Here is a 12,473-nt window from a genome sequence, read left to right as displayed (position 1 = left end):
CCAGAGTCTGTGCTTGTATCCACAAGTGCTTGGAAGTCCAAGTTCAGGGTGCCGAGGTGGCTGGCTTCTGGGGAGGACTCTTCCTGGCTTGTAGGTGGCTGTCTTCTGACTGTGTCCCCACGTGGTGGAGAGAGAGGGAGCTCTGGTGGCTCTTTCTCTTCCCATAAGGGCACTGATCCCGCCCCTCACGACCTCAGCTAAACCTAATCACCCCCCCACCCCCGCCACCAAGGCCCTGCCTCCTAATACTGGCCCACAGTGGTCAGGCTTTCCCCCTGTGAATCCGGGAAGGGGTGGAGGAGGGGGCACACGGTTCAGTCCCCAACAGCGAATACCTGCAGAAGCGGCACGGGCAGCCCAGACTCGGGCCTCGCTGAGGGTCTTTCCTCCCTTCTCCAACCCAGGCGCGAGGGGGATGTGAAAGCCCAAAATGACCCTCCTACCGGGAGACAACTCCGATTACGACTACAGCGCCTTGAGCTGCGCTTCGGACGCCTCCTTCCACCCGGCCTTCTTCCCGCAGGGCCAGTCCCTCAAGGGCGTGTTCTACCGCCGGGCGCAGCGGCTGCGGCCCCGGCCCCGGCCCCAGGACGCGCCCCGCCAGGCCGGCCAGCCCGAGGACCGGCGGCGGCAGATCATCATCAACGTGGGCGGCATCAAGTACTCGCTGCCCTGGACCACGCTCGAGGAGTTCCCGCTGACGCGCCTGGGCCAGCTCAAGGCCTGCACCAACTTCGACGACATCCTCAACGTGTGTGACGACTACGACGTGACCTGCAACGAGTTCTTCTTCGACCGCCACCCGGGGGCCTTCGGCACCATCCTGACCTTCCTGCGGGCGGGCAAGCTGCGCCTGTTGCGCGAGATGTGCGCCCTGTCCTTCCAGGAGGAGCTGCTCTACTGGGGCATCGCCGAGGACCGCCTGGACGGCTGCTGCAAGCGCCGCTACCTGCAGAAGATCGAGGAGTTCGCCGACGTGGTGGAGCGGGACGACGATGAGCCGCCGTCCAGCGAGGACCCCGGCAGCGAGGGCCCGGCCGAGGGCGAGGGCCGCCTGGGCCGCTGCATGCGGAGACTGCGCGACATGGTGGAGAGGCCGCACTCGGGGCTGCCGGGCAAGGTGTTCGCCTGCCTCTCAGTGCTCTTCGTCACCGTCACGGCCATCAACCTGTCCATCAGCACCCTGCCCAGCCTGCGGGAGGAGGAGGAGCAGGTAAGAGCCACAGCTGTGTGCAGGGGAGGCTCGATGCGGGGATGGGGAGGGTCCTCTGAGTTCAGGGGACAAAGCAGTCTACAGGACCCCTCTCTCCAGAAGTCCACCTCCTTCACGCCGGCGCGGTCACCTCCACCAGGAGGCCTTCCCTGACTGCGCTGGCTGAGCAGCATCTCCAGTCCCTTCTGACATCCTGCTTAACATGTGTGTTGTCCACCTCCATGTTCCACCACCAGCTCCGTGCCTGGCCTGCTCTGTGCGGTGCCCCCAGGGTCTAGAACAGTGTGGAGCATGGACAACTCCGGTCCACTCCGCCACTCCGTGGAAGGAACAGATGAGCGGGTCCGTGAATGATGTGATTTATGATGAGCCTGCCCCTGGGCTAAACACATAATAATATATCATCAACATTTACTTCACATGAGCCCTATCTCAAGCTTCCTAATTCCCTTGTTTAAAGATACCCCAGAACCATTTTCTGGGTCCAGCATATAATTTTTATTGATAGCTGTGTGTGTACATGCGTGGGCTCAAACAGTGAGGGTCTCTGTGTTAAGCAAGAGAAGTGTGTGTCAAGTGTTTACTCCGTGGCCTGACCAAGGTGTGACCTGGATTCTCAGCCGGCAGTTACTAGCAGCCAGGGGCTGGGCCGTAGTTCTGCCTACACCTCATGTTCTCAGCGAAACTTCCAGCAACCCTGTACGGGAGGCATTCTCTTACCAGCTGACAGATGAGAACAGTGAGGCAGAGCAGCTTGCCCAGACCCAGGTCTGACTGAGTCGCAGTTCTGTGCTCTTGAACAAAGAAGTATGAGTCCCACATGGCAGCCTGGGACTTCATATACCTCCTCGGAAGTGTGTGATTGGCCCACACTGTGCTCCCTAAAAATTGTACTTGCTTGCCAACATTTAAAAGTAAAGTGTCTTGTATTTAAAAATTCAAACTCTCAGCTTCTCAAAATGTATAGGGTCTGGCCCCCTGGCCTGCAGTCCACACAGCAGCTCTGGGTGGGAGCTGAGTCTATGGAAAGTGTGTGCTCCCCAGTTCAGTTTCCTAATATATGAGACCTTTGGGCCTTTTAAGTTGGGACCCTTTCCCCACATGGGGGTGGGGAGGCAGGGCACGGCGGGGGGCGGGGGGGTTGTTCTAGAAGCAAGTTTAAGACAGACCAAAACATTCCAACAAGTACAAATTGTATAGGCGATGGAGAAATAGGTATGGCTGTATGAACTCAACATAAATATCATGCTGGCCAGCATTTAATGAGCACTGGCCATGTACCCGGCATGTGCTGAGCGCTTCACATGAACTCTCTGATGGAACATTGGAACTACTCACCAGGGGAGGGTTTTTCCGCATATATAATGGAGGAGGCAACAATGGCTATTGCATTTATAACACGGGGTTGGGGGGGGCGGGCTTCTGGCACTTTTTTATACATTTAATTTTTAAAGTGAGTTTTAAAAATCTAACACTCAACCAGTAAAATTAATTTTTGATAAGCAGAAGCGGGAGTGATGAAGAGGGTGGGGCTAGAACCCAATGGCCTGAATTTGAATCCCATTACGTCCACCCTGGCTGCGCACCTGTGGGCAAGTTACTTACCCTCCCTGTGCCTCAGTAGGGTTGCTGTGCAGAGGCTCAGCTCACAGTGTTGTGAGGATTCTGTGAGTGAGTCCACAGGAAGTGTTTGGAATAATGCCTGGCGCTGGAGCGTGCAGGCAGTACTAACTATAAGGATTACATGCACCTGCCAAAGAGCGAGCGAGCAAATGCTTATCATTTGAGACCTGTCTGGAAGTACCTGTACGTGGTATAAATTTTTTCTTGGCTCCAACATATGCAGTCTTGACTTTATCAGGAAAATGCTAATAAAGCTACAGTTTTATTCACCTTCTGACACTTGCTTTTTTATTTTTTTTAATAATACTTGGACTTTTTCTTGATTCAGTGATAATGCTGTTCTTTGACTTCATTTTGGAGACCAGTGAGGTTCACTGTTTCACTTGCTGCTTGAGCACATATTCGAGTGCCTACTATGTTCAGGCATCACCTGGCATGCAGGGTGACCAGAACAAGTTTTCCAGCTACAAGGACTTCAGGTCCTGTGGAGAAGGGACAGTGATACTCTGTGACCATAAGCCCAAGGGGGCTCTTATGAGAGGCCCATCAACTATGCTGGGTATACTTGGAGGGGGCCCACTCCAGGAAGGCTTCCTGGAGAAGGAGGCTTCCCATACCAGAGGGCTGAGACCTCATGGCCCACTGAGTACTAGTTCATTTCTGCAGCCTCTAACTTATTCCTAGAGAGAGAGCTGCTAGGGCAGGACTCACAGAATCCAGCTGTGCCTAGGAATGACAGATGCCCCAGGCTAAATATATGTGTGCCTTCCCACTCTGTCACAGGCCCCTTTGAGACTGAGGTCCAAAGCCACTGGGGACAGTCTCCTGTCCAGTTCCATGGCAGACCAGAGAGACAAGCTGGCAGCCCGCATGCCAAATGCAGCACACAGATAAGTTTGAGTGGCCCACAGAGTGTTTATTTGTATTGAATTATCACAACATTTAAAACCCAGGAGGTTTCACGCGAAACTCCAGCCTGAATTCCCTTGGCGCAGCGATCAGGAGGTACTTAGCAGAAGAGCCGTGCTTTCTGGCTGACCTCCACCCCACCTGGCCCAGCTTCCTCGGGCTCCCTTTGCCCACCTGGCCTTGAGTTGGCACCCCCATCTAAATGCCAGTCCCATGCGCTTCCATCCACCCTGGTGACAAACGTGAATTGGTCACTTGTCATGTGCTAGGCTGTTCCAGGCACTGGGGTCCTAAGAGTGAACAACACACGAGCTGGTATGGTTGCCGGGGGGGGGGGGGGGCGGCTATAATCTGCTGGGGCAAAGGGGCAGGGGAGGTGGAGGGTGGAAACAGATACTGAACATGATACATAAGTAACTTATAAAGCATTTTAAGAGATGATGAGCCCTCTGAATAAATAGAGCAGGAAAAGGAGAATCCGGATGGAAGACAAAGGGGGGGACTTTTAATCGAGGGGGTCATGAATGGCCTCCCTGGGAAAGTGATATTGAAGCAAAGAACTGGAGGAAGGGAGGGTAGAGCCATGTGGGTATCCGGGGGAAGAGCAGAAAGTCAAGGTCTGGCTTGGGGGGTGGGGGGACGCTGGGGGGGGGGGGTAGGCTGGAGCACACGAACAAGGCAGACAGGGGGCTAGGAAGTGGGAGAGGTGGTAGCCAGGCCATGTGTGCCCCCGGAGGACTTGAGCTATCTCTCTGAGCCATGGAGGGTGCTGAGCAGAGAACGCACAGGGTCCGATCCACGTTCTTAGCATCCCTCTGGCTATGTGCGCAGAATAAACTGTAGGGACCAGGGAGTCCAGGAAGGAGGTGCCTGCAACTGTCCAGGCAAGAGAGGATGGTGGCTGGACCAAGGTGAGGGCAGCAGACATAGGAGAAGTGGTTTGATTCTGGAATCATTTTAAAGGAAGAACCAATGGGATTTCCTGAGGACTATGAGAGGTGTCAGAATGAGGCTGAGTCTCCCATCCCGAGCAACTGGAAAGGTGGGGTTGCTAAGAAGGGAAAGCACTGGTGGGCGGGTGTGCAGGAGAAACCAAGAGACTGAAGAGGCTAAATCTTAATTGTTTCCACCCCAAAAAAGAAATTATAATTACGTGACATGATAAAGGTGTTAGCTTAAGGCTACGGTGGTAATCTTATTGCAATATATAGATGTATCAAATCAACATGTACACCTGAAACTGACACAGTATTTTATGTCAGTTATATCTCAATAAAAAGAATTTTTTTTTAAAAAAAAACAGCAGCCCAGTTTGGGACATGATAAATTTGAAACATCCATCGGACACCCTAGGAGTGACATCAAGGAGGTAGGCCTTCTGGGGTCTGGAATCCAGGGGCAGCAGGCCTCGGCTGGGGAGAGAGAAGAGTGGTGGTTGCGGGTGCCTCAAGCCCTGGGCGTGGCCAGCCCCCCACCCCCGGGGACGTGAGCCTCACTAGGGCGGGGCCCCGGGCAAACACACGGCCTGGCCAGTGGCGCGGCTGACCTCCCCCCCAACCCCGACCTCCCCCCTCTCTCCCAGGGCCAGTGCTCGCAGATGTGCCACAACGTCTTCATCGTGGAGTCGGTGTGCGTGGGCTGGTTCTCCCTCGAGTTCCTCCTGCGGCTGATCCAGGCGCCCAGCAAGTTCGCTTTCCTGCGGAGCCCGCTGACGCTCATCGACTTGGTGGCCATCCTGCCTTACTACATCACCCTGCTGGTGGACGGCGCCGCCGCGGGCCGCCGCAAGTCGGGCGCGGGCAACAGCTACCTGGACAAGGTGGGGCTGGTGCTGCGGGTCCTGCGGGCGCTGCGCATCCTGTACGTCATGCGGCTGGCCCGCCACTCCCTGGGGCTGCAGACGCTGGGGCTCACGGCCCGCCGCTGCACCCGCGAGTTCGGGCTCTTACTGCTCTTCCTCTGCGTCGCCATCGCCCTGTTTGCCCCCCTCCTCTACGTCATCGAGAACGAGATGGCCGACAGCCCCGAGTTCACCAGCATCCCCGCCTGCTACTGGTGGGCTGTCATCACCATGACAACTGTGGGCTATGGCGACATGGTACCCAGGAGCACGCCGGGCCAGGTGGTGGCGCTCAGCAGCATCCTCAGCGGCATCCTCCTCATGGCCTTCCCGGTGACCTCCATCTTCCACACCTTCTCCCGCTCCTACCTGGAGCTCAAGCAGGAGCAGGAGAGGGTGATGTTCCGGAGGGCCCAGTTCCTCATCAAGACCAAGTCGCAGCTGAGCACCATGTCCCACGATAGCGACCTCTTGTTTGGAAGTGCGTCCTCGGACACCAGAGACAACAACTGAGCCCAGAGGACATACCCCGTCGCCACCGCCAGGACACCCCCAGCTCTGCCTGCCCTCTGCGGCTTGAAGCTATCGCCGTCACTACAAGATGCCCTCAAAGGCGCCTGCTGCTCTGAGTGCGGTCCTGGCACAGGACCCACTGGAACCACACCCCGAGAAGGACGTCTGCAACATCCACAGAGGGGTCCCTACCCCTCCGCCTCCACGAGAGAAGCAGAAGCTGGTCAAGAACCCAGCACACAACAGCCCCCTCCCCGCCCCCATGTCTGTTTCCCCCAGTAAGGAGATGGCTTTGTTCTTTCCACCATGTAAATAACATGCCCAGCAAAGACTTGCTTTATGGGTCTGCCGGGAGGGAAAAAAAAAAACAAATGACAGCAGGAACATGTCTGTGTTTAGTGTGGATCATGTGCAATTAAAGAAAACCGATGAAAAAGAGAGAAAATGCCTTCCATGGGGCTCTGAAGAGGGGAAGGTGCTTGCCAGCAAAGCCAGCCAGTGTGCGTACTGGGAGGACAATGGCCTGTTTCCTTGGGTCGTTCAGACCTGGTTGCGCCCAGTGGGGTTAGAGAACAGGGAGAGAACAGATACCTTTGGGGAAATTGTCAGTAAATACTGTGTTCCCTTTCTGTTTTTCTTTTATTCCTCTCCCCTCCTGACCTCTCTTCCTCCCTTTTTCCTTCTCTTCCACCCCTGTTCTCTTCTTTTGTGCCCTAGGCTTCTCAAAGTTTTCCCCCAAGACACCCCAATGGTTAAGTGGACACCAAGGGGCCTGTCCGCATTGCCGACTACAAAGGTGAAATCGCTTCGTTTTATCTTTTTAAAAATACGGTGGATTTTCTTCTCTACTCCACATTCATTTTAACAGTCTTTAAAAAAAAAAAAAAATGCTTTAAATCACTTCCCTGACCCTAAAGCTAAACGTAGAATGGGATCGATGCTTTGAGAAGGTGGGTCATGGTTCCCCCGGAGCAGTCTGAGAGGCACTGCCTGGGGCCCCCTAAGGCCTCCCTGTGCCCTCCAGAGGCCTCTAAGAGCACCCACCCGGCTGGGATCTGCTCCTGATGCACATTAGAGAGGGACCCCTCCCCCCACCGCCAGCCAACAGATTTACTCAGCCCGAGGGCATCAGAGCCCCAGTGCTGGGACAGGGAGGGGGCTTTACCCCCACGATATAGCCACAGCCTGGCTTCACCCTCGCGGGTACAGCGACATTGCCTTCTTCATCCCATACCCACTGCCGCCTTGGCTGTGACCCCGCCCTTGGGCCGGCAGCAGGAAGCACGCTCTGACACAAATCTGACCCGCCTCGCCTGAGTCCACCCGGGGCCGTCCATTATATTGAGAATAAAACCCCAATGCCCTGAGTGACCCGGGCCCTGTCCTCTCCAGCTTCATCCCCGGCTTCTGTCTGCTTTGCTCGCTCCACCCGGCCACAGGGCCCTCTGGCTCTGCCGACACACCCAGCCCCCTCCCACCTCGGGCCTTCACACCTGCGGATCCCTCTATCTGGAATGCCCTTCCCAAAGAACCCTCCATGGCTGCCCCTTCCCTCACTCCCCTGACCACCTCTCGGAAGAATGCACACCAGCACCTCCCCCTTACGCCCTCCTATCCTGCTTGATCTTCTTCATCCACCTGTCGACCTTCCAAGTTGCCCCGTGTATTCCCTGCCACTCGGTTACGGTCTGTCTCCTGCACAAGGAGCTCGGTGCTGCTCCCACGCTGTGAGTCCCTACTGGGCAACGCAGCTCACCGCTGGCTCCCAGCACCTAGCCCAGGGCCTGGCACCTAGTAGGTGCTCCCGAAACGGCTGGGGAGTGAATGAATGGGAAGGGAGACGGGAAAGATGGCCAGGAAGTAGAAAGGCCTCCAAGCACGTCTTCTCCCTGTCTTGGGTGGGGAGGCATGGCGACCTCAGCATGATGTACATGCAGTGATGCAGAGTGGAAATACCATTTGAGTCACGAGGGCCTTGTTTAAAGGTTCCCGGACACCTGCTGCCCATGACTCATGCCTGAAAAGTAAGTTTTCCGCCTAATTAGCTCTATCTTCCCCAGCCTGGTGGGTGTCATAGCAATCGGGCACTGCCATCATGGTAACAATACCTTAGATTTAGGGAATGACCTTTTCCCCCCCTCCAAAGTGGCTGTGAGACATGCAACAATTGAAAAGGCTAAACAGACAGATACGTGACACAGAGCCGTATACAATGGAGCCCTTTAAAACTCAATGGAGTGGAAAGCAAATACCATTTGGGGTGAAGGATGGAGCCCCAAATGGGACAGCACTGGTGGGGGAGCTGTGTCCCCCACACACACGGAGGACAGAGTCTAGGGTTGTACAGAGGAGGAACTGGGGTCACGGAAGGGTTGAGACTTCTGCATCTTCTCTCTCGCACAGGTTCTGATCGGCGCTGGGTGTCCAAGATAGAGACCCAGACTTAGGCAAATCTCCAGACCTCCCCTGAGGGACTGAGGAGCTCTAGACACTGACCTGCACACCCAGAGGGCGGCGTAGGGTCTTTGGCCCTAATTAAGAATTAGGAGGCCTTGGAACTCCTAACTAGCTGCTTCTAGGGCAAAAGTGACCAACTTTATGATTATGGATTTCTGCTTTTTTTCTGGCAGTGTGGAATCTAAGGCAGAAAGCCCAGCTATAAATCACACTGAAAAACAACCCTTCTCACTGAAGTGCGGGGGCAAATTCCTTGCCCCTGCCCTAATGGGGCTTCCCTTTTGACCCTGGTACAGGCAACTGACCCCATACAGCTGGGCAGGCAGTGTGCGAAATTCACTGCTCCAGGAGAAACAGCAAAGCAAGCCTTTCCAGATTTATTTTTTTAGGTCACGTGGTTATCCTGCATCTCCGATTTAGCTCACAGCTCCTGTGAGCCTTGCAGCGGGGGTTTGGGAAGGCAGATTTAACAATACGGATTCTCAGGCCCCACCCCTGAGCAGGTTCAGGACTTCTCGCCTTGAACACAGAATGTAAAGGGAAGTCAAAAAAAACTCAGTAATCAAGATAAATCATATTTGAATGCAGTATTTAAAAAAATCAAAATTAGGGGCGCCTGGCTGGCTCAGTCGGGGGAGCGTGTGACTCTTGATCTCGGAGTTGTGGGTTTGAGCCCCACGTTGGGTGCAGAGATTACTTAAAAAAAAATAAAATCTTTAAAAAAGAAAAAAATCAAAATTAATGCCCCAAATCCACAATGAACAAAATATCAGAATTTTAAGTACAGACAGGATCTGCCTTTGCACTTAGGTGACTCGGCCCCACTTGCCCCTCCCTGGTTCTGATCCTGCCGCACCCCCTTGGCGTATCCTGCAAGACAACTCCAGTTGGCCAAGGGCCAATCGCCTGAGAAGTGCAGCTGGAAGCCTTTGGCAACAGGCACCCACAGCTGCTGGGGCATGAGCACCCATCCCACTGAGGGGGCTGAGGGCAGGCACCAAGACCACCTCCCACCAAAGAACCAGAGCCCACAACAGTGGGTCATGTGAACTGAAGACAATAACTTCTGATGTTGGTAAGCACAGAGTGACCTGGCAAGGGGTGACTGGGACCAGGGAGAGGTGGAGAGCAGCCACTTAAGAGGGTCAGGGAAGGGGACCGCCTGGCTGGCTCAGTCGGAGGAACATGCGACTCTTGATCTCGGGGTTGTGAGTTCGAGTCCCACGTTGGGTGCAGAGATTACTTAAATAAATAGGCTGGGGGGGGGGAAGAGGGTCAGGGAAGGTCTCTCTGAGGAGGCGGCCTTTAAAAGGGGACCTGGAGGGGGGTTGGACAGCAATCCAACCAGAGGGGACAGCCCGTGCAAAGGCCAAGAGATGAGGAAGATGGAGACATTTTCTAGTTGTCAAGGGAGCACGTGGGCATGGCAACTTGTCCCTGCTGGGCGCAGTCCTTCCTCCCAGGGAGAAAACTCAGATCTGCAAAGTAGACACTCTGAACAAACATTTCCAGAGAACTTCCTCTGAAACAGGCCTTATCACAGCAGCTGCGGACAAAACAACCAAAACAGAACTGGACTCAGCCCCTTCCCCAGAGGTGCTGATAATCTGATGGAGAAAAAGACAACATGAGTAAGATATTTCCAGACGTATGGAATGACAGGCATGTAGGCACGGGGGCTGTCGGAGCGTGGAGAAAGACGTCAGTCAAAGAAAGCATGGTTTTCACTCAGATTTCCATTTGCTAAAATGGCTTCACGTATGTTTTCCTTCAGAAACAAATAAAGTGTTCCTTCTAACACAAGTTCTGTCTCTCGCACTCTCTCTCAAACCTCTGCCCATCCAAGCTTGTCAGCTGCTAGCAGGAATCTGTCTCCTTGGGTCCTCCAGTGGTGCAGCCCGTAGCCTCTTCCACCTGGGCTGTTGCCAGAGCCTCCCCCCTGGTCTCCCTGCTCTCCCAGCTCCCCTCCCCACCCCCTCTCTGCACAGCAGCAGAACCCAAGTCAGATAATCTTCGTCCTCTGCTCAGGGCACCTCACCTCCCACAATGTGGTGACATCTCATCCCACACACTCTCAGCCCTACCTCCCTGACGATCTTTCCTTGTCTCTCCTGTAAGCTATACCAACCTCTTCTCGAGTCACTGAACAAACCAAATACAGTCCCACCTCCGGGCCTTTGCACTTGCTATGCCCTCCACCTGGAAGACTCTTTCCTAGGATATATCTGCTCGATCCCTCTCTTCATTCAGTTCTCTGCTCAGATATCACTTAAACAGAGAGACCTTGTCTGACCTCTTCCCCCAGCCCTGGGAAAGACCACATTCCCAGAACGCCCCCAGTGTATTAACCTTGTCTTTTATTTTCTGTATGCTGATGCTTTGATAGCTGAGGACTTGCAGACATTAGACGGACTGCCCCCCCCGAGATTCACCAGTTCCTAGAGATGATAATGCACCCACAAATGCGCTTTGCACATACAAACCAATCCAGAGCCTGCGCCCAACTGCCCCTTTTTTCAGGCTCTCACACTCCTGCCCGCTCTCCACCTGCTCTAATCACCGCAGGGCCAGATTCCAGACAGCCAGGGACAGTCTCTCCACGCCAGAGCCCGCTGGAATCATTCAACTAGCCAATCCTAAGCCTGCTTGCCTGGCTTCATCTCTTCCTTCCCTCGGGGATCACAATAAAGACTCTTGCCACAGATCTCCCCAGCACCACCTCTGTCTCTGACCAGCTCCGGTGCTTTCCCATGTGCCCCCCCATTTTGTGGTGTGCCCCCTCTTCTTGGGAACTGTGAGTATAACAAACTAGCTTCTCAATGGCAATTTCTTCTGATCTTTTGGCCTCACCGTACCTGTGTAATAAAATCCATGTTCTAAAGCACCGAGCCCCCTTACCCTGCTTCATCCTTCTCTAAAACCCTATCACCTAACACATTATATATTTATTTGTTCATGGTCTTTTTCTCTCCACTAGATGTTTAGCTACATAAGAGCAGGAGCCTTCACAGAAGTATCCCTGGTCTAGGACAGCAGCTGATACATAGTAGGTGCTCAATAAATATTTGCTGAATCAATGAATCTGTAAATCCCTCACTTCTATGCAGAGTCCTACAAAATATATACACATATTGGGCATATCTGTTCATATACATGGTGACATGAATCTCATTAAAATCTTTTCCTATGGGGACGCCTGGGTGGCTCAGTCGGTTAAGCGGCTACCTTCGGCCCGGGTCATGATCCCAGAGTCCTGGGATCGAGTCCCACGTCGGGCTCCTTGCTCAGCAGGGAGCCTGCTTCTCCCTCTCCCACTCCCCCTGCTTGTGCTCTGTCAAATAAATAAAATCTTTAAAAAATAAAATAAAATAAAATCTATTCCTATGTATTGACACCACGATTATGGCAGGCAGAACACATGACCCCCCCCCCCACCCAGGTCACCCAGTGGTTTCTGTTTAGAAACAATGTCTACTGTATGAATTTAGTCCTCCACCAACATCCTTGAATTTTGAATTAAATGTATGAAAAGATACTGTGGGACTTTGTTTGCAACCATAGAAGAGAGCCTGAAAGATTTTTTTTCATTTCCTTTTCTGGAATGAATGTGCCGCTTATTCAAAGGACCTATAAAACCCAAATAAATGAATTTCTTGAAGTAAATTTAAAGCCATCAACTGGCCTTGCTTTAAGAAATAAGGGGTAGGGAGGAATGTAATAGGACTAGATCCTAGGTCTCAGTTACTGGTTATTAGGTTTATTTATTTTTTCAATATTTTATTTATTTATTTGAGAGCGAGAGAGAGCACAAGTGAGGCGGGGGGGGGGGGGGCGCAGAGAGAGAGGGAGAAGCAGACTCGCCGCTGAGCACGGAGCCCAACACAGGACCCATCCCAGGACCCTGGGATCATGACCTGA

At 53.5% G+C, this 12,473-nt stretch overlaps 1 protein-coding gene across 1 annotated transcript; it reads left to right on the top strand.

Moving 5' to 3' along the window:
* The first annotated feature begins 430 nt into the window (after positions 1-430).
* Positions 431-6,177, top strand: KCNG1 (potassium voltage-gated channel modifier subfamily G member 1). Its single transcript, XM_028125181.2, has 2 exons — positions 431-1,213; positions 5,328-6,177. Exons 1-2 carry the CDS (start codon positions 431-433, stop codon positions 6,096-6,098), a joined length of 1,554 nt encoding a protein of 517 aa, XP_027980982.1. The 3' UTR covers positions 6,099-6,177.
* The last annotated feature ends 6,296 nt before the right edge of the window (positions 6,178-12,473 follow it).

This window comes from Eumetopias jubatus, unplaced genomic scaffold (assembly GCF_037043125.1).
Source record: "Eumetopias jubatus isolate StellerSeaLion01/CBP00866 unplaced genomic scaffold, mEumJub1_p1.0 scaffold_9, whole genome shotgun sequence".
Lineage (NCBI taxonomy): Eukaryota > Metazoa > Chordata > Mammalia > Carnivora > Otariidae > Eumetopias > Eumetopias jubatus.
Note: the sequence above shows the minus strand (reverse complement) of the source record. Positions and strands in the feature narration are given on the sequence as shown.

Coding starts and splice junctions, on each gene's coding strand:
- KCNG1 (XM_028125181.2), top strand. CDS start 431: ATGACCCTCCTACCGGGAGACAACTCCGATTACGACTACAGCGCCTTG. Junction 1,214..5,327: donor TGCGGGAGGAGGAGGAGCAG/GTAAGAGCCACA, acceptor CCTCTCTCCCAG/GGCCAGTGCTCGCAGATGTG.